Below are 21,367 nucleotides of genomic sequence, written 5' to 3'. Positions count from 1 at the left end.
GGGAGAGCTCCACAGGCACCCTCGCCCACCCTGCAGGCAGCCCCTCCCCAGGCACCCACTGAGCCGGTCTTGGATTGTTCCTCCAGCCTTGACACAGAGCTCCAGAGCGAGACCACCTTGTAATGGGGCCAGACGATGGCGTTATGAAAAGGGCAGGATACGAGCCCATGAAAAGCTGGCTGAAAGCCCCGTGAAGAATGGCTTTTGTAGCTTTGTGTTTTAGCTTTCTATCTGCCCCTGCATTTACTACCCTGGCCAGACACTTAATAGAATAATGGTAAAGCCACAGTGAGCTGAAGTGGTCTTGGAAATTGCCAGAAGTGACCTTGACAAGACAAAACATGAAACAGCCTGGAGAGCGGCGAGGGGAAGATGTGAAAGGTAAGTACGAGCTGGATATCCAGGGCCACAACGGAACATCTCAACAAGAGAAAAACAGAGCTACAAGCGTCATCGTACAAAACAGGCTCGTGTTGATTTAATTTGTGTACAAACCCAGATACAGCTGCTACCCCGGGTTTTAACGGGAGAAAGGAACACGTTTGAACCAAGTTATTGCTAAGGAAACGAGCATTTCTCTGAGCTACCGACACACGCTTCTCTGAACACACAGGCTGGACTCAGCGACGTGGCTTTGGGCTCAGCAGCCACCAGGCTCAGTCTGCCCATGCTATGGAAGAGCCAGAACCACAGGGTCCCTTCTAAAGCACCCAACTGGAAGGACTGCCATGGCTCCCACCAACAGCCAGGAAACAAAAAGCACAATCCCTGCAGGCAGGGAGCGGTGAAATCCGACAGTCGATGGGAAAGTTGCATCTGATCCATCCCTTCCCAGAGAGGGGCTCCTCCGTGCAGACACCCGAGGTCTCCCCATTCAGCCAGAGCCAGCATGGCTTCAGCAAGGACACCAGTGGGATGTTCTCTACTGGCAGTGCCTGCAGAAGGGCTACCCTGCACTACTCCCACTGGTGGGAGGAAAAGGACCTGACCATCAAGCTGTCCTAGGACAAAGGCTGGCTGAGTAATTAAAAAAAAATAAATCTAATAAAATCAGCAAAAAAGAAATACAGACATTCTTAAGAGTTTTAAAATGATATTCATCAAAAGTAGTTTTCTATTTGGATGTAAACCTTCCCCTGCCAGGCTCGGGGTGAGCTGTTGCAGTGTTGTGCCAGTACAAAGCACCCGGGAAGCAGAGCAGGAGGGGGCTCTGCTTTACTCTGCTGCACATCATTAGCCACACCGAGGAACAGGAGCAGCACAAAAGGGTGCAGAGCAGCAGCTTCACCACCCTCCCTGCGTCAGCCAGCTCAGGAGAGAACGGCTTTGAAGAGGATTTCTCACAGATGGGATCCCTTGAAACGCAGACTTCTTCATCAGACAAATTTTGGTTCAGCGGTTTTTTAAAGCATAAAATATTTAAAGTGAGCTTGGAGGAAATACTGACTAAGAGAACCAAATACCACAGTTCCCACTCAGCAATGGGAAAGCCTGGCCCGAGTTCTCCCTCCTGGTTAGCGCAGCACCATCTGCCCCCTCCCAGCTCCCTGCATCCCAGTGGGGTGGTGACGTGTTCTGGATCCAGCCTCTCCAGGGGAACACCACCACAGCCACCCGCCGAGCAAAGCGACAAGCTGGCAGCTGAGGTCTGAGATCTGCACGTCCTAATGCCCTGGCCATGCACCCCAACGCCCCAACCAGGCACCCCAATGCCCCAGCCAGGCACCCCAATGCCCTGGCTGTGTTCCCAGCCCTGCAGAGCCCATTTCACAGTCTCTTGGACCATCTCTCCCAGGAGCCCAGCAGCAGGAGCACACAGCCAGGCTCCAGGCTGGGCACCAAGGGCTCAGGTCCCTCCCCAGCCCTGCAGTGAGACCCCAGCTGCTGAGCTGAGCTCTGCTCCTCTCCCCCGGGCTCAGGTGGGGTTTTGTCTCGACATTCCCACTAGGCTGAGCTCCTCAGCAGTGCCTGCAGCAGCAGCCACCACCCCACACTCTTGCTGTCCCTGCCCCACATTGCCATCGGCACATCTGTAATGCAGAAGAGTTCCCGTCAGCACAGCTACGTGGCACAGCTTTGGCCAGTGGGGCAGAAAGGAGGAAGCAGGGAATGCTTTTCCAGAGTAACTCTCATGAAAAGCCACCCCTATTTCTATTGCTTCCACCCCAAAAGAGAGGAACATTCCCCAGGAGTCAGAAGGTGCCACTCCCCAGTTCTGTCCCCAGACTCGTTTCACTGGTCACTCTCCCCTGGCCCATCTGCAATTAAGCATTTGCTGGCATGAGTGTGGGCTCATTTCCCAGCACTTTTCCTCCAGCCAAGTCTCAGCTGGATTCACGTCCTTCCCCCTGACCAGTTACTCCGAGTCCTCCATGATTCACAGCTCTGGCTCACGAGCGCTAGAATACTAATGAGAGAACTGTTGATTTATTGAAGCCCTGGTATTTCACCACTGGATTAAACAGTCTATCAAGTATATTTGGACATATTACAGGATTAGAAGAATCCACCTGGGAAGTTCACTTCCTCCTTCCACCACTCTCTTCTAAAGAGACTCCATTTCAAGGGCACAGCACAAAGACACAGTGGAGATGGCTGGGCAGCACCGAAACCCAACGTAGCGTTAGGGAGACCGCCCGGGCCCCAGCCACCATCTCTGCAGAGCCAAGTCCCACCTTTCAGTAACGGTACACTTTGATTTGTCTGTTCTCATCCAGTCCTAGCTGAAGTAGGCTGGGGCTGCTGGCAGGGGGCTTCTGTGCACCTGGGAAGAGAGGTCTGGCAGCTGGGTGAAGGAAAAGCCTGGCTTACAGAAGGGATTAGCACGCACGAGCACAGGGCGGGTACTGAGGGGCAGCAGCCAGCCTTGCACACACGTGCTCTATTTAGCCTTTATTTAGCCTGCTGCATCCAAGTCAAATGGAATTAGAGGGGGATTAAGGGAGTCAAAGGAGCGTGGGGCTCAGGATAGCTTGTGCTATCAGAGGCCCAAGGGATTTGCTGCCGATATCAGCGCACGCTGCAGAGGAGACACCGACAGCCCCGGCGTAATGCCGTTACAACGCGAACTGGGAACGTCCCCGCTAGCGGCGCCGACAGCTCTCGCTCCTTGGGTCCAACCACGTGCTACAACGAGCTGGAGGAGAGCCCCAGCCCTCGCTGCCCAGCCACGCGGCTGCCCCACGTGTCTCCAGACACCCTCATCTCAGAGACACGGCTCCCTCATGCCCAGCTGCTCAGCAGGGACAGCCCATAGTGAAGCCCCCGATGCAGCAAAAGCAGCCCCACCAGCCCAGGCCCCCTCCTTCCCTCTCGCTTCCTCCATTCTCCACTCTTTGGTTAATTTATTATTATTTATTTTAAATTCTCACATTACCAGCTCCAACTGCTGTGTATTGTGGCAGAGCAGTGGCACTGAAGAGCATCACAGCACAACTGGGGAAAGGGAAGAGACTGTCTCGGTCAAGTACAGCTCAAAGAAGAGCAAAGAGGTCACTCGTGCTCTAACTGCTAAACACTGTGTCCCTTTGCAGAACTGGACACTAAAACAGAGGCTTGGAAATTGCTGTTCAGTGCTTTAGTGCTCCTGACTCACTCATCCCCTGCTGTCTCCTCCTACCTGGTGCGGGAAGCTGGAGTGCAGTGAAAGACTAGACCCAGGAAAAGGATACACTTGTGAATCCCTCTTGAACTCTTCTAGCCATTTCTTGTTGCTCTCAATCATTGCTTGAATACTCATCTTGTCTGACTCACGGCTCTGGAACTGGGAGTGCTGGAACAGCCGTATCTGCTCTCTGTTGCATGAGAGAAAGAGACAGCACAAGTGGGAAAGAGAGGTGCAGGCAGAAACCATCCCCGAGATGACAGAGAAAATGATGGTTAACCAAAAGCCAGCTCTCCTCTTGGCTCAAAGCCCTCTGCCAACCACACCAAAGAGAAAAGCTGCAGCAGCCACTTGTCAGCAGCCACTGCTGTCCTGTTTGTCTGTAGAGCACCAGAAAGGTTTGGGTGGCAGCCTGCAGCCCACCCACCCACACCTCACCACGGCAGAGCTAGCATGGCCCAGGGCTGGAAGCACCCATGGACCAAGGTCCTAGGACGAGGGTTGTCAGCACAGTGGTGACAGCAGCCTCACTGTAGGAGCTACAAGATGGTTCTGAGCGCGTGGCAAGGAATAACTAATAGTATCTAACATGTCTGCTCAGTAATTATATCTAATTTAGAATTTTGTTACTTCCTTGGGATATGAAATGGGACCTATAAATCATTCCAGAGAAATAAAAGCAATGAAAGAGCAATAAAAGCCCAATGAAACAACAACTCGAGACCCTTACTCTGCAGGTACGTAGCCCAGCTTGTTGTCCAGAGGCCTGGAATTGCCACTGAGCGATGGGAATCCACCTAGAAAACAGACATTAAGTACAGGCCCCCCCAAAAACGACAGTCTATGCACCTGGGTGCATTTGCTTTCTTGTACTGCAGATACACTGTCCCTACAAGCTGAGCCACCTGCCAAGGACCGAGTGGGGGTAAGGACCGAGCTGGTGAACCCCCTCTGCAATTCACAGGAGGTTCCAGTGAAGCAGGGCTGGCTCCTCCTCTGCTCCCTTCTTTAAGAGCTGCTTTCTGGGGTGTACACTAAAGGCTGAACTGCTCCAGAAGCAAGATGACAACATCAGCCATATGCTGCACTTCCTGGAATAAGAAAAGCTTTTCCTCACTCCTTATCTCATTATCACCCTTCCTAACAGCAGCACCAGTGGATCTGGCCTGACCAGCACTGGAAGGGTAAGCAGCTTAGAGCTTGCAGGGCTTTGAAATCAAAAGTCATGGGCAAGCAAGCAGATGGATTACAGACAGGAGACCTACCTGGGAAATACTTGTGCCATTTCTCTGCCAGGATGTTGTCCACTGACTGTCCAGCTGTGAAAGAGCTGCTAGAGCTCAGCCCAGTGTTCCAGGCCCATGAGTCCACCCCGGCGGGGGGCACCAAGGAGGCACCTGCCTGATGTCCTGCCAAGGAGGCATACGTAGAGACCGGGACACCGCTGCAGGGCGTCAGGGCAAAGAGTGGAGACTGGTGACTGTTTAGAGAGCTCAAGACGTTGAGGACCCCGTTCATTTCATTAGTGATCCGCTGCAGAGAGACTGTCAAGTACTGGATCTTGTCCTGTTGTGGGGCAGGCTGTAAATCGGTCCCCAAATCAACTGGCACAGGAGAGAGGAAAGAAGGGATCACTGGGAAGGCGAGGGAGATGCTGCTTCCCTGGCAGGAGGTTTCCCACTGGTGTTATGCTCCGAGCTGAGTCTGATCAGTCTGTGCTAAGTGGGATAGAGACAGAAACCAGGCTTTGCAGCCAGGAGTGGAGATACAGACTGACAACAGGGATTTGTGCCTTGGAGGCTGCTTAGGCACAAAGTGGAGGAGAACCCTGAGAGCAAGGACAAGACCCTCCAATGCTGCAAGAATGGGGCGTGCAGGACAAGCCTGGATACGCATTAGTGTGTGCTTCACCTCCCTGCTCCATCCCTCTGAGTTCTGCTGTGCCCTGTAAAGGGTAACACAGCTCTGCATCAGCAGAGGGGGAACAGCAGAAGCCAGATTTCATAATCAGCTCTAAAAACAAAGGTAGAGATTTAAAAGGCGAGTTCATGCACAGAATCCATCCCTTTCATCTGCCACTACAGGCAGGAAATAAGTTTTTCAGATCAAATGTTATACCCAGAGCAGTCCCAGTCCCAGAGAGCAGACCTGCCTTAGGTGCTAATGAACACAAGGGAGAGCGACAAAAGTAGATCTGAGAGGCAAAGGGGAAAGCCAGAACGAGGTCTAAAGCATTATAACTGGGCACAGCCTATCAAGCTGGCCAGGCACTTACATTTAGGCAGATTTAGATTTACACTGGAAGTGCTGTTTGTGTCCTCAGAGCTGCTGAGATCAAAAGTCACCATCTTCTTGCACGCAGCGCTCCTCAGCGTATCTTCATCTGAAAGCTGGTCAAAAGAAGGAAAACAATGCAACTAAAAACCACTGTTCTGTCCCTGAAACATAAAAGCCACTGGATGCTGCCTACAGCCAGTCCACACAGGCTGGACTGCAGAGTCAGGCGCAGGCCAGGCGAAGGCAGACTCATCTTCAGTCCCTGACAGCGAGACTGAAGGTCCAGGGGCTGCTTGGTCACGGGAAGAAGCACCTGCGTGTGCTAGAGGCCAAATCTAACAGCCATGTGAACGGCCTTTAGGCAGAAGTTAAAGTGCTTTTTGCTTTAATTAAGCCTCAAAGCTCTCGCATGGGCTGGGTGCTGTTGGCTGCAGATCTAGTGAATCACAGGGGCTGCAGTGCAATTAGCTTTGTCCTTCTCTCCAACTCTGTGACTAGCCTTCTCTCCCAGCATTCTCAAACAGACACACCATTCTGCTCTCGGAGAATGTGCTTCTAAACTCCAGCTTCGCTGGCAAACGTGTCTTTGGCCACCAGCTGAACAGCCCTCACAGGGACCAGAAGCCCTGCAGAGACCCCAGCCTAGGTGAGGAGGCTGAGAGTTCTGGGCAGGCACAAGCAAGAGGGATGCTGGTGGTTACCTCCTCCATCAGCGAGGACTCCAGCTGGCTTAGTTTCTCTTCTTTCTTCTTCAGCAGCACCTGCCCTTTCCGCATAGCCGACTTAATCTTGTCCAACTGCTTTGCTTCCTGCAGTGGATCAACAGCCAAGCCAAGGAGGAAAATTAAACAAGAATGACAGGAAATAATCTATGTTAGTGGTCATTTCTTTATCTCACTTCTACTCAGCACAGGAAATCGTGCTGCTGGAGTAGAACTGCTCCTAAGGCTTCGAGAGCATGGGAAGTGGAGCATACAGAGAGCAGAGCACATGCCTTGAAGCAAGTTCACCCCAAGGAAAAGGAGGTTCCAAGAGTGAAATCACTGTAGAGCTACAACCATAAACTCGTAGGTACTGATGGGATGGATACTGCTCACTCCCTTTGCTATGAGAACGTGTTACAGGATTTGCACGGTACAGGAATCCCTTTTTCCCCCACCAAATACTTTCTCCATTTTTAAGGTCCCAAGACCTCCAAGTGATGATCAAGCACCTGCAGTCCTAGCACGCTGCTGAGCACTGGCCACACTGCAGCGACCGCTTCATAGCTCCTTCCTGGTGCAAAGAACAGGGAGTGAAACAGAACTGGAGCTGTCCTGCCGTGCGATGCTGTTAGCTGTGGGCTGTGCGTGCATGTGCAGGCGCTCTCGGCTGCTCGCCTGATCACCATGATCCAAAGCCTAAGTCAGGTTCTCATTAAGCCTGTTCCTTAGATACTGCATTTGCACTGTATTCCTGAACAGCTCTCTTCACCTTCCTGAGGTAATCCCTATGGTCACTCTGAGAGGGGAAGGACTATAACCCTCGTGTTCTGCTGAGGAAAGCACAAGCAGGGACGAAGGCTGCACATCTATCATAAATGACATGCAAGATCTGATTCCCAGGAGGACTGAACACCACAGCTGACTGTCACTGCACCTGCAGAGCCAGGAATCGACCCCAGGGCTGTGGATTCACTTGTGCAGCCACGATGCCCAACATCTGAGCACAGGCAGCACTCAGTCTCACCTCCTCCAGGTTCTTGCGCATGCCCTCCAGGAGCTGGGAGCTCTCAGGATCCTGCACCTTCTCCTGTGCATCCTGCATGTCTTGACGCCACTGCTGCTTTGCAGCTTTCAGAGCCATGTGCCTCTTCCTCATGGAGAGGGTCTGGCGCACCAGGAACTCCTTGGCATTCTTGATGGAGATCCCTTCTGCAGAGATGTAGCTCCGGACACTACACCAAAGAGACAGACATTTGTCCTGGCTTTGTCCTGCCTGGGTCATCCTGCAAGCCTCATGCAGCACCCTCCCAATAACAGAGTGTCAGTGTAATGCACATAAACCCAACCCAAAATATTTGCTGGTAAAAATCAAAGCAAAACCATCTTCCAGAAGTGGCTGGGATACAGATACTCACTGATCAAACTGGTAGTTGCTGTCCTCTTGGCTTTGCAAGGGTGGGGAAGTAGGCTCTCTGGACGAGTGCTGAGGAGTTGAAACATTTCAAAAACTGAGAAATACGTACGGGAAACAGAACCTCAGGACCCCAGAGGAACCCAATTAGGAGCAAAAATTCAGAATGACATCACCATGATATTGCCCAGACCAAAGACCAGCACCAGGGATGTTCTGTGACTTTTTAAAAAGTAAAAGACACCTCTAGCCCTGACTCAAGCCCTGCTTTCAACTCCAAGGGCACTCAGGTATCCCACACTCCTTTCCCCCCAGTAATAATAAACAGAAATTGACAGAGATTACAAAACATTTCCATGTCCTCTGGCAGAGAAAAATGCATCCCTGCATCTCAAATGAGTTCACACAGAAGGAGCCAAAGCCAGGATTTTTCAAGAAAGTTCAGCTTCAGATCTCACAAGACAAACACTTTTACTGTCTGCTTTACTCACAGCTTGAATAGTTTCTCTCAGGTCTTCAACATGGAGCTCAGCTTTCTCTCTTGGAGATTCCACACTTTCTTCTGCCTCCAGTTCTTTCAAAGTCTCCTGTTTTCTCCTGACAGCCGTCTCCAGCTCACTGCCACAAGAAAAGACAACAGCAGCAGCACTTGATTAGACTGCAGGTCCATTAACCAGTAACCTACCCACAATGGTATCCAAACTGGTCTCCAGTTTCCAGGCGGGAAACAGCCACAGATGTTCAAGACTACACCAGTATCAGGTCTCTGGTGTGATGTCAAGAATAACCTCTGGCTAGGCAGGGAAACAGCCGAGTTGAGCAAGCCCTCACCCAGAAGCTCAGCTATCTCTGGAAAATCTTTTCTTTGCATTTTACTGCCCCTCCTGAAGCATTTTATTCACCTCACAAGACAGATGTGGAGAAGACAAACAAGTGAACCTGACAAGCAGAGGTGAAGGGACAGATTTTCACAGCAAGTTCCTGACAGATCTGGAAGCAGGACCCAGGACCTCCACGCCCTTGGCATGCAGTAAAACCACCATGAGGATTCTGAAGGAATATGGCCCAACACAAGAATTGTTTCCATTAGAGAAAATTTCTCCTCCACACACCTGATGTATTTCTGCAGCCTCTGGCTTCGGGTCTGTAACAAGTCCACTTGGGCCTCGAGTTGGGCTTTCTGGTCCTGGAGCTCTTCAAGAGACCTGCGCAGTTGGTGGATGGACTCGAGGAGGCTAGCATGCTCCTTCCTGTTCTCCTCTAGGCGCAGCTGAGAAGCTAAAGCAGCTTCCTGAAAGAAAAACAATAAACCCCTCACAGTAATTTCCCCAATACCAGAGTGAAAGCACACGAGAGACAAGAGACTTGCTACCTGCACAATTCACAGGAGGACCTGGAGCTACAAACACACACACCACACACCAATCCTGAAGAACAGGACTGTCTCCTGGCAATCAGCTCAGAGCTGACCAAACCCCAGCAGGATGCCACTCCAGGCTGAGGCAGGGAAGGATTTTCACACTCACAATTTAGAAGCAACAGTTTGCTTTTTTAAATCCCCAGCTGAGTGTGGTCCCCTCAGCCCCAAAGGCAGCATAGCAGCTCCCCACAGCCAAGGCACACATACCTCTCTCTCTAGCTCAGCCTGCCTGTCTTCATCCAGCAGCTGTTGTCTCTTCTTTCGCAGAGACTCCTCCTACATACAGGCGAGAAAGCAGGTGAGTGTCAGAGCAAGGAGCAGCATTTGAAGTACAGAGGTCAGGCCCAAGTCTCAAGATCATTTCAAAATACCTGAGGACTCTTGTCAGTTTTGCTTTACCCCCCCACCCCACCACACACAGGTTCCCCTCCCTTTATCTGGCTTCAAGTGAGAAGCTGGAGTATTTGTGTTCCTGTGGGAAGAACACCCCTTCCTGCCCAGCTGCAAAGAGTATTCATGGCACATGGCCCTTCCTGCAGGATCTTGCTCTTGTGAAGCCTCTGGTTGCCTCCAGCATTTCTCCACATTTTTACTTCCTCGCTCCAGTGCTGCTTGGAAAGGAAAGGCTGACAGCAGCAAGGTTATCTACAGCCCTTGGCACAGGCCAGGACTTGGGAGATCTGGCAGGCAAGAGTATCAGCCAGTGATGTTTGCCAGCTCCGCAGGAGCATTTGGAGTGCTTCCCTCTCCCGCTCTGCTGCCCAAGATCCAGAAACACCCATTCCCTTTTCACAGCAGCAGGGAGAAGATGAGGTAAGTCAGGAAGGGATTGACTAAGATCCTAAGCGATGCTGAGCAGGACATGATGCCTTGGAAGGCTTTTATAATCCCTCTGTCACTCTTATGCCACTTACTGTTGCCTAAAACACTGAGCAAACCCAGAGCACTGACTTCCACTGCAAACATCAGCAGCACCACGAGGAGTGCTTAGCCCTGCTCTGACTCATGACTGAAGTTATCCAGCAAAAGCCCTGGCTGAGCACCTCAGAGAAGTCCCACAGGAGGAAGCAGCCAGAGGAGCAGCCCAGGCAGGACACCTCTGTGAGCGCGACAGGGCTGACTCACCTGGCTAAGGAGCTGTGCTGATCTGGCTTTGATGTTCCTCGTGCGCGTTTCAAGCTCATTTTCCGAATCCTGGAGTTTTCTTTCCTGCACAGAGATGGGAGTTACAGAGAGACTGGCACAAGTTCCTCGCTCAGCAGGCAGAGCTCTGCCACCAGGAGAAACAACCAAAACCAGGAAAGTGTGACCTGCCACTTGTGTCACCCTGGGCTGCAGAGGGTGACAGGGGCACCCAGGCCATCCCCAAGCAGCCAAGTCACAGTGACCTGCTCGGCAAAGCCTGCTCCTCACCTTCTCCCTGTGCCTCTGCTGCAGCGCAGCGAGCCGCTCGTCCAGCTCAGCCTGCAGAGCTTTCAGCTCCGCTTCGTGACGCTTTCGGAGGTGTGCCATCTCACTCTGCAGGCCTTCAAGCAGCTCTGCTCTTTGCTTTCGCTCCTGTTTGTTGCAAAACACAATGAGAAGCAGCTGGGTGAAGCATGAGGTTCTCCAGCAAGCCAACATGAACACACAGGACATCCTCTGGAAAGCCAGCCTGTCCCACAGCAGCTCCTGAGCAAACACTGAGTTCAGCAGATGAAAACCTCTTGCTTTCAGGGACATTAAGGGAATGGCTCAAGAAAGAAGAAACAACCCACAGAACTAAGGTTTTGTCACACACTGCTGACTGTATCGTCAACAACGGGAGGCAGAAGGCTTTGCAGAACAGGCACCTGCAAAAATGTCAACAATCTTCTCCCATAGAGAAACCCAAACACTTCTGGAAGTTGCCTGCACAGAGCATATTCTCACAGCTTATCCTTACAACCCCAGCCTAAATCCATTTCACATCATGGCAGCAATGGCCAGTGCTCCAAGAAGGAGACTTCCAGTTCTAGGAGAGGCTGAGACAGGCAGGTCAGGCGAGCAGCAGTGCCAGCCCAGGGACAGACGTGTCGAACGAGCCACTACAGATGCCTCCCAGAGTCACTGCTCTCCCCCAGCAGTACCTCCTCCACGTACTGATCCCGAATCCGTGCCAGGACCTCCCGGTGCTCCTCTCTCATCCTCTCCATTTTCCTCTCGTGGTCTCTTTCCACTTCCTGGCGTTTCTCTCTCATAAGCTCGCTGAGCTGCAGGGATGACATGGAAAGATGTTTCCCTGCCCTACAGCAGCCCCCAAGAGATCAGCCTCTGACACAAGCAGAAGGACTGAAGTTCAGAGTATAAGGCAAGCACCCTGGTGAAGTGAGATGCTGCAGAGGTGTCCTTTCCCCCAAGGCATCACTGTCACCCCTGGGCAGGGGACGTGGCCTCTCAGACCTCACCAGGCATCCAAGGACAGAGGGTGACCAAGCTTCAGCAATCCAAGATGAATACTCACCTCACGCTCGTATTCTGTTACTTGAAACGCTTTTTGCTGTACTTTGTGCTCTGCTTTCTGCAAGTCGTCACGCAGCCGAGCCTCCTCACTCCTCTGTGCCTCTGCTATCTGGGTTTGCAGGCTGGAAATGACCTGCCATGAAAGCCACCCACAGAGACTTGTCACCCTTCTGACAAGATCCATTTAGTGCCCTCCTACAGAGAGCAAGCAGCATGGCAGAGACCAGTGTGTGCAGTCTCACCACCCCCTGCTTGGAGCATGTCCAAGTGCTGAGCTAGAACAGAACCACGTTTAGGAAGTGGGAAAAAACATGAATGCCACCCTCCCTGGCCACCTTTGGTGACAGTGTGGGGAAAAAACAATTTACATTCTAAGGACACCATCTTTTACCTTACGATGCTTCTCTTCTGCTGCAGATTTCAGCTGCTGGAGTTCAGTTGCAAACTGTTTCTCTAGTTCTTCTGCTGCCTACAGGAACAAGAGCAAGAAAACCTGCTGGAAAAGCTCTATGTCTGGGGACAGGCTGCACAGGATGCATTTAACATCTAACCATAAGCACCAAAAAAGCACAGCAGTAAGCCCCTTGCAGACTGGATTACATACAAGGCGCCTTTACTCCCTATGTGCTTTCCCCCCCTCAGGGGATCCCAACAGATCTCAATCACGGTGTGCTGGAAGGACTAGGAAGTGCCTCCATCCAAGAACTCCCCAGGCTCTCTGGAGGACTGCAGCAACTGCCAACGAGGTATTCTGAGCTGATAAAATGGCTTGGTTTAGCTTGGCACAGACACACAGTCATCTTTTGCTTTTCTTCAGATGCAATGTGGGCATTTAAATAATTGTTATTTAATCACCATTGTAACAAAAGTTGAGGGAGGACTTCTCCCCAGCTCAATCACGCCTCTAGCAGCATCCCTAGCATCTTCCCTTTATGTTTTAAGTCATTGTTAAAGCACATGCAAGTGCAATCTCAATAATTTATCATTGCAATGCAAGCCAAGACAGAATGAACAGCATGGGTCTGACTAGCTGGCAATAAAGATCTCACCTGCTTCTTTTCCCTCTCCAGTCTCTCCTTGAGCTCACTCAGGAATTGTTCCTTTTCTTGCTCCAGCTCAGTCATCTCTTTCTGCTGAGCCTCTTCCATTTCCAGCTTCATTTGCTCCAAAACAAGCTGCTGCCTCCTCTCCAGGCTCTCCTTCTCCATCACCTGCCGGGATTCCCACTCTTCTCTTAGTTTCTGCAGTGTGACCTCTTGCTCTGCCCTGGTAGGTTTGCAAGAAGAACACAGAGAGAAGCAGGTCAGAAGTCGGTGCTTTACCACTGGACTCCATTTAGGAACCAAAGCCAAGAGAAGATGCTGCTATAGGACAGGCAAGCCAGAAGAAAGCGAGAGCCACACAGAGCACACGGATTCACAGGTTAGTGCTTTGGTTTGCTGGAAATAAACAGCACAGCAGTCAGGTGGGCACCTGTCTGTCAACCAGGTGCAAACAAAACAACGACAGGTAAGTTTTGAGAGCCATGGGACAGAGGCATCCACTCAAAGCTGCTGATTCTTGTAGGTGCCACTTCTTTCCTTTACGTGCCCTGGAGCTGTGCCTGGTCCAACATCACAGCCACTTCAGGACACTTAGGTACTCTCAGCCTATGGAGCAAAATTTCCACAGCTGTGAGGCAGCAGAGCTGTCACCATTTTAAGGTCCAGCAGTTTTGTCCCTGCACATACATCATAGCCAGGGCCTCGTCCTTGCTACCAAGGCAGGATACCAGCTGTGGGAGGCTCAGGACAGCAAGGACCTCCACTTCGAGCGGTTGCTGGTGGCATCCAAGATGCTTCCCTCCCAAACCAGCAGAATTTATGTCCCCAGGGATGGCAGTAAAACTTCTCACCTTATCTTCTCCTCCTCTGCCTCAGTCTCTGAGGCGATTTGGGCTCGCAGCTTTGAGAGTCTCTCAGTTTCTTCCTTTCTGACACGCAACTCTTCCTCCTCAGAAACCTTTGCCAAATCTTCTTTTAGAGTCCTGAGAAATGAACAGCCAGAAAAGAAAAAGAAAAAAGAAAAAGAAAAAAGGTTCAGAAGGCTTTAATATCTTCAAATCATCTACCCAAGGCCTGTAGATCAGCTGCTGCTCCCACTAACTGTGCCTGCCCAAGTGATGCGTTCTCAGGGCTCCAGACAGTTAATTCTCCTCCATGCCCTCAGAACCTGGCTGCTGGCATGGGAGATGCAGCCCCCCCAGCACCAAACTTCTGGGGCACATTTCTAAACTGCACTGCATCATCACAGGTGTCACTCGGGTGTTTTTCCCCAGGTAAATGAAGTCAGCTCCTACTAAATGGAAGCAGTCTGCCGGCCAAGGTACCTGGATGCATCAGAACATTGTAAGCTTTGTATTTTCATGCTACTGCTTTATTACTGCATAGCCATTCTTCCCTTCAGCTGTGATTTCTGTGTCTTCCTTCACACCCAAGACAGCATTCCCATGACATTTCACATCAAGATACTGTTTCTGGCTGGCTCGGTGTGCTAAGAACACAGGTATCAAGGCCAACTGAAATAAGTACAAGCCTTGAGAGGAAAAAAATCCCCCCAGGGAGAGGGCAGAGCTCGCAGTGCTGTTCTCCTCCCTGGATTGCTATCAGATCCTCATGCACTGGCTGAGTTTCACACAGACATCCATGTCCTATTCCTTGAAGTCTTGTTTGGAAGCCCCTCTGTAAAACATACAGCACTGGAGTTTCAGATAGTTCCTCCGGGATCGCCTCATCTCCTCTAATGCTCCAGTTTCCAGTTCTGTTACTACCATTTAGCCCAGGATGTGAACATCTGCCAGGTGGTAAAGCTCCAAGCACTGAACGGGAAACTTTTCCCAGATTAACCACAGAGACAGGTCCAGGGCTCCAAAAGCTGCACGTGGACTGATCAGAGCTCCCCTTGCAGGAGATGGGAAGATGCTCTCACGTCTGTATTGGGGAGCGAGTCCCCGAGGCAGCCTGTGCTCTCTGCTCCTTTCAAGATGCGCAGATCCCCATGCACAGGATTGGCTGGGCCAAGTATTTCCTCCTCCCTTAAAGCCTTGTTCATGTCTCCTTCACCCACAACTCTGCAGAGCGGCACCAGTTCCAAGCTGGTGGCCTGTAACAGCACAAGCCTGTGGCCACCGGCAGTGAAATCGCAGCTGGGAAAGGCTCAGAGGAAGAACAGGGAGGAGATGGTGTAAAAAAATTAAAAGGAAAGTACCTGAGGGATTCTTCTTTTTGCTGATGAAGCTTCTCAGCTTCCTCATCCTCCTGCTGCCTCATCTCCTCCCGGAACTGCTGAATTTTCTCCTTCTTTGCTTGCAATAAATGCATTTTCTCCTGCTCGAGCTCTGCCTCCAGCTCCTTGGCTATTCTCTCCAGGGATTCTGCCCTAGGCTGGTTCAAGGACTGCTCGTGTTTGATTTCCTTCTCTGGTTGCCTACCAAAAAGAGAAAGCTCCTTTGACAAAAGGATGACAGAAAACCAAGTACCATGAGAGGAACAGCAACATCCCCCTAAACAGTTCCAACTCCCAACCAAAAAGATCTCAGAGCCACCTATTCTGAAGCTGCACTGTCGGCAAAGGGAAGGGACGCGGAGAATCCCCACCGTGTGTGGAGCCCTCAATGCTTAGCTCATGGTGAGGAGGAGGTGAGGAGCAGCAGCACAGGTGGGAGGAGGGCAGGGGCAGAAGACAAGCTGGCTCCAGGAAAGCAATCTTCACAAGGCTCAAGGTTTTGAGTCCCAGACGACTCTTCCTTTGGGCGGCTGCAGCTCCCCTCGCGAGGGGGACACAGCCTCGCTTCACGGAGGATCTGGTGGCTACAAAACCCTGGCGAGGGCTGCCAGGCAGAAGAGCAGATTCAATCAGTACCTGTCTTCAGCCCAGGGCTTGGCAGTGCCATTCTGATGGACCAGGTATTTTTCTGCAATTGCAATCTAAGATGTGCTGGGAGTTTGCCAGCTCTAGGCAACAGAAAGCCCTAAGCGCTCCCAAAATTCAAACCCAATCTGTTTCTAATTAAGTTTTTTCACACAGAGAGCAGTAAAATTATAAGGTCTGAGAGAGGCTGAAGGGGAAGGAGGGGAAAGTGAACATTAGTCTAGGAACAAAATTCCTGTTCTTTGCTAGTGAAAGCTGGAGCAGCAAGGTCTCATCGTGCTCAGAGACTGCTAGGGCAAGGCAGAGGGACTTCTGTTTGCCAGGAATCAGGGAAATAACAGCCCCAGTAATATAGCCTTCAGTCAAAGAGAAAAGGTCACTTATGCAGCCATTAGCAAAAAGAATAAGACCAAAAAAAAAGAGTAGTTGGGTTCTGGAAAAGTCCTGCTTTGCCAGTGCTCCCCTGTAATGCTACATGCTGCAGAGATGCCTTCAGAAGGTGTCATTTATCAGGCTGCTCTGCAAAGCAATTCAGCCACTTCCAGCTTTTTATCCTCTTCTCCCTTTTACCCCAGTTCTTGCATTAAAAAAAAAAGATCCAGCCACACACACATTTACACAGCTCAACACAATTCCTAACAGAAACAGGGAGATACCGTGCTGGTCTCCACATCAAAGATCGCTTCCCCACTACTTTGTCCTGAGAGACACGCTGCCTGTTTTTCCCCAATTACATCTGCTGACGTGTGGTTTGACACAGAAAGCAGAGTCAGCACAGTCACCGTTCCCGAGACCTTCCGTGGCCGTGGAACTGTGGGTACCTGTCTGCAAAGACCATCCGTTCAGGGCAGCAATAGACACCCCTGGCTTCTGCAGGGAGCCTGAGCTCTGCCTCCTGCGCTCTGACCTTATTCTCTCTCAAAGCAACCAGTGTTCCCAGCCACTGTAAAAACGGGGTGATGTGTTAGGTTTTTGTTGTTCCCCTCCACCTCAGCACCACTCGGCAAGCGAGCTCAGGAGTCGGTGTGAAAGCATTTATCAAAGGAGCGCGAACGCTTACAGCTCATTAGCGACGGGGGTAAGGAGGAGGCTTTTCCAAGTGCAAAGCAAACAGCTCTTCCTCCGTAGGACAGAGTCCTGCACCACAGACCCCAAGGGCTGAGCTGCTGTTCTCACCCTCCCCGGCACAGACTGTTCACTTGGCACTCTCGCCAGCAAAACAGCTGCTTGGATTTGCTTACAGAGATGTTGGAGCTCCGCTGTGCCCACCAAACCCCATCTCCCGGCGTGCTGACTTCACACGCTCACTTCAAACACCACAAAAGGGAACAAAAGGACAAAAGCTGTTATGCTCACAACGCCGGGGACTGAATCAAAGCCCTTACGCTTTCTGTGGGGCAGCAGGCTCCTCCAGATCGATCAGGCTATCCAGAGATCCCTCCTTCAGCTCCTGGGCCACGGCCTCCTCCAGTCCCTCCTCCTGACCCGGCTTTTCTACAGCAAAACACTTCTCCTCTGGTGTTGCACAAGCGCTTTGATCCCTCTCACTTTGCAGCACAAAAGAGGTAAGAGAAGACCAGATTAGCACAGATCAGAGTCCAGTGACTGCTGCAGGTAGACAAGACAGGCAGGATGTGCAGCTGACGTCGATGGGCACCGAGCCATGCCTGCCAACGGGACCCGCTCGTCCTACACCGGGCTGCCAAAGGCACAGCAAAGCTCCCAGCCTTTCCCACCAGCTCAAGCTCTGCCAGCCCAACAGGCAGATGAGGATTTAATAAGCATCAGTCTCAAAATGCTGAATCCCTTCCCTGGATTAGGTCCTTGGGAGAACTTCCCCAGATAAATCAGCCCTATTACCAATACTCGCATTGTTGTCCAAATTACAGATGGAAACATTGTCAGGCACGTTTACATCTACAGCCCTACTTCATCTTGGAAGTACAGAGACAAGGCAAGCAGGAGACAGCTTTACAGGCAGAGAGAGAGAGAGGATGTGCAGCTGGGAAGTGGGTACCAAGTGATAAGGAGACAATTCCTGCGGGCAGAACACGTTTTCAGGGACCTTCACACAAACAGCTCCTCGAAGAACAAGGCTGCGAAGCCGGAGTGCGTGCAGCCAGTCATTAAGATGAACTGCAGCTTCTTCTGTTCACAAGTTTTCCTGGCAACAGCTTCTTGGTTGCCAGTGCCCCAGAGTATATGTAACTCCGTGCAGAGGCTAAGAGTTTTGACACAATTCATTTATAAACGCCGCATGCTGCAGCTCTCGAAGGCGGAGGGGAGGGGTTCGAGAGAGCACGGAGCTCGCTGCTCAGCACTGAATTTCAACTGTTTTAAACAAATCACCACAAACAGGCTGAAAATAGCTCCCAAGACAGTCTAGTCCTCACAGTAACTAAGGGTCTGGAAGCCAGCACTGCTCTTGGGGTAACAGCTGGTGCACTCTAGAGCGAGTTGTCCACATACCAGGATATAAAATAGCTTTATGCTCACACCTGGTCACCAGTGACTTGCTCTAGGCCACCCCTATGGAAGGAAGTGGCAGAGAACTGCTCACGTTGCAGCTGGACTCTCCTGCCACCAGTAACAGGCACCAGCCTGGCCCTGTGAGCCTCCAGCTTCCAGCTCTGCCCAGGAAAGAGCTGGCAGCCCAGCAGGACCAGCCCTGACTGAGACTGGGGCTACCTCAGAACCAGAAAGGTCTGTCACGTGGCAATGGCCAGTGGCTAAGTCCTCCACGGTTAAACACCACAAGGCACAATACATGGTGTTAACAGGTCAGAGCATCTTGGCAAGAGCGTGACTTTGGCAGCCTTAGAGAAGAGTCAGATATCTGTAAGGGCAACAGAAGCCAGCTCCACATCTGGGGCAGTCAGGAGGAAGTGAAAGACAGGCAGTTTTGCTGCCTACCAAGCCACAAGCTGAAACAAAGCTGAAGTCTACTGAGACAGTACTGAGGAGGCGGCAGGAGAAGCGAGAGGTTTAGTGGGAAAGACCCTGTGAGAAGCTGCAGCATCTCAGGGTGTTCTACAGGGGACACCTGTACAGGTTACAGTGACCAGAGCAGGGGCAGACAGGACAGGAAAGTCATGTGGAGCTAGAACTGTCCACACCTCCTCTGTAGCTCCGTTTGTACCATACCTCTCAGCAGCTTTTGTTCTCTTGCTTTGCTCCTCCTCTATACTGGCTTTGCTTTGGTCTTTTCCCTCTTCTCCCAGCTCCTGGGCCTGCAGGTAAAAGCAAACAGTGTGGAATTTGCTGGCTCCTTCACCATCAAAGCCTCCCAGGACCTCAGAGTGGTTCTGCTGAAGGGCAGCACCTCTCCAGTCCAGTGCTCAGCCCAAGGACCAGAGAGCATCCACAGGCTGCTCCAGAAGGTTCAGCTGACCTGCCAGCCTCCCCTTCCACAGGCAACCAAGGGTCTCAAACCCTCTTGGGAATACCTTGTGGGAACACTTCCAACATCACAACCGAGAGGCCTGGGAGCTCGGCTCTCCAGGCTGTGCCAGGTTGTGGTCTGGGAGCTGCTTTTTCAGTACAAAAGATGAACCCCCTGCCAGCACCCAGCACTTTGGACACAGACTGGTTGTTTTTTGGGGTTTTTTTCCCCTGAATGTCATCCTGGATATCCAAGTAACACTAAACTCCCTGAAAAGTGTAGGACAAAAATAAAAAGTCTCCTAGAACAAAGAGGGAAGTGAACCAGTGTGCTGTGGCCACAAAGCCAAGGGATATATTGTGGTGGGCAGCACACACACGGGCACACCTACCCAGGGATCGCTGACTACCCGCTCCACAACACTCCACTTTGGGTGCTGCTGTTTCCCCATGGAAACACAGCCTGGGTGACTTCAAGTGGCTTATTTATGACATAGCAAATCCTTGAAATATGAACAGCAAATATTTGAATGTGAAATAGTCAGCTGCTCCTTCTCCTACCTGCCAGCCACCGGGCACCTCTGTCCCTGCAGCAGGCACACACACAAACATGCACTGCACAGTCCACCTGGGGAGGGGAAGAACTTCCCTCTCCAAGCTGCCAGCCCTCCGTGAGACAGCAGTAAGGGTTCCTCCTCCCTGCTGAGGTTTCTGGTCCCCAGAAGAGTAGCCCATTCACAAATTCTTGGGGATCACTGAAACAGCAGGGCAGCTCAGCCCTTGCCATGTGGGAGTGTACTGTGGAGCAGGGCCAAAACACCACAGAATTAAAACAGCAGTAATTTATGCAAATGTTCAGTGGAGCAAACAGCAGAAGGATTCCCTGCAAGTGCTGTCACCTTCCATCACATCAGCCTGGTCAGAGCTCTTCCAGGCAGCTCCTGATCCCAGCCTCCCTCCTGCCCCGGTGTAAATAATGACTTCAATTCCTGAGAACCGAGGAGCTCAGCAAACATCTCCTGGCTCAAAACGGGCTGTCACTGCTGCCTGTGAAAGGAGAGCAGCCAAACAGAGAATGAGATCTTCCAGGGAACAGGGATATCCAGTCACAGAGTGATGCTGCTCAGCCCACGCATGGGCTCAGACCACGCAGGTCCTCCCCAGAGACCACGGGCTGCAGGCATCTCTGAATGCATTGGAGAAGGTGGAGACAGCACCTGCCCACAGGGGACAAGGCCTGATTTTAAGTCTTGTCTGTGAAGTTCCCAGAGAGCCTTGTCCCTCCTGTGGCCTCAGGATCCCCAGCAGTCCCAGCATCTCAAGCTGCTTGGTTTTCTGCCCTGCTGAAATGCCAGGCTGCGTCCCACAGAGGAGATCTCACACGCTGACAATGCAAAGCCAGACTTGTGGCCACAGGAAAGCAGGATGACAAAAAAATAGATGGTCTCCTCCCTCTGCACAGCACAGTTCCCAAGGGACCTCAGCAGGAGGATCTCCATGGTCTCCAGCACTCTTCAGCCTGCTTCCAGCTCCTCACTGCCGTCATCCCCGGCGCGGCAGCGGTGCCAGCAGAGCAGGATGCCAGCACTTTAAATGCCTGTTAAGTGAAGGGTGAAAGGAGCAGCCTCCCCACTGCCAGCAGAGAAGCCAGGTCTAGCAAGAAGTAGCCCACAGGGCCTCTGTGAGCTACCACAGCTCCTGCCAAGACACGCAAACCTCCGACACCGCGCTCAGGTCGCTGACAGAGGTGGCCTTTTGTTCAAACAGAACATTTTGCCCATATATTCAAAGCAAGGCAAGCTCACTACATGGAAACAAACACATTCCTGTCCCCCACCCCAGCCTCTGTCTACCCATACAAAAGAGCGGCTGCAGTTCTGCAGGGGCATCATTTCAAACCCACCCCTCTCCTCAAGACAGGGCTGCAACACCCTCAAAACGTGGCTGTTCTGACGAGACATTGGTATGCACAGTGCCTGCTGCAGCGGAAGGCAGAGAACACAGCAGGCATTTGTTTTGTTTTCCTTTCCCATCTGATTATGTTCATTATTAGGCACAAGAGGACAGGTGTATTCTCCAGACAACCTTACAAACTGGATTGCTCCTCTCTGCTGGACAGGTGGCAAGTTTGCCACCCAGGGTCTCCTCCAGTGCAGCCCATCAACTCGCTTACAATCAGA

The 21,367-nt window shown here is 51.6% G+C and overlaps 1 protein-coding gene across 1 annotated transcript in view; it reads right to left on the bottom strand.

Moving 5' to 3' along the window:
* Window positions 1–2,678: 2,678 nt before the first annotated feature.
* Window positions 2,679–21,367, bottom strand: part of CEP164 (centrosomal protein 164) — a 31,386-nt gene continuing 12,697 nt past the window's right edge. The window contains exons 10-30 of the mRNA XM_010169825.2: window positions 18,951–19,036; window positions 17,192–17,353; window positions 15,144–15,362; window positions 13,792–13,923; window positions 12,947–13,163; window positions 12,289–12,366; window positions 11,899–12,030; window positions 11,525–11,647; window positions 10,830–10,973; window positions 10,542–10,625; window positions 9,624–9,692; window positions 9,109–9,287; window positions 8,488–8,614; window positions 8,001–8,068; window positions 7,610–7,817; window positions 6,583–6,690; window positions 5,880–5,994; window positions 4,870–5,208; window positions 4,335–4,401; window positions 3,672–3,794; window positions 2,679–2,778 (exon numbers count right to left, since the gene is read on the bottom strand). Of these exons, the coding sequence (XP_010168127.2) occupies window positions 2,679–2,778; window positions 3,672–3,794; window positions 4,335–4,401; window positions 4,870–5,208; window positions 5,880–5,994; window positions 6,583–6,690; window positions 7,610–7,817; window positions 8,001–8,068; window positions 8,488–8,614; window positions 9,109–9,287; window positions 9,624–9,692; window positions 10,542–10,625; window positions 10,830–10,973; window positions 11,525–11,647; window positions 11,899–12,030; window positions 12,289–12,366; window positions 12,947–13,163; window positions 13,792–13,923; window positions 15,144–15,362; window positions 17,192–17,353; window positions 18,951–19,036 (2,880 nt within the window). The remainder of the gene's footprint in view (window positions 2,779–3,671; window positions 3,795–4,334; window positions 4,402–4,869; window positions 5,209–5,879; window positions 5,995–6,582; window positions 6,691–7,609; window positions 7,818–8,000; window positions 8,069–8,487; window positions 8,615–9,108; window positions 9,288–9,623; window positions 9,693–10,541; window positions 10,626–10,829; window positions 10,974–11,524; window positions 11,648–11,898; window positions 12,031–12,288; window positions 12,367–12,946; window positions 13,164–13,791; window positions 13,924–15,143; window positions 15,363–17,191; window positions 17,354–18,950; window positions 19,037–21,367) is intronic.

The sequence above is a fragment of the Antrostomus carolinensis genome, unplaced genomic scaffold, assembly GCF_000700745.2.
Source record: "Antrostomus carolinensis isolate BGI_N321 unplaced genomic scaffold, ASM70074v2 scaffold9656, whole genome shotgun sequence".
Taxonomy (NCBI): Eukaryota; Metazoa; Chordata; class Aves; order Caprimulgiformes; family Caprimulgidae; genus Antrostomus; species Antrostomus carolinensis.
Note: the sequence above shows the minus strand (reverse complement) of the source record. Positions and strands in the feature narration are given on the sequence as shown.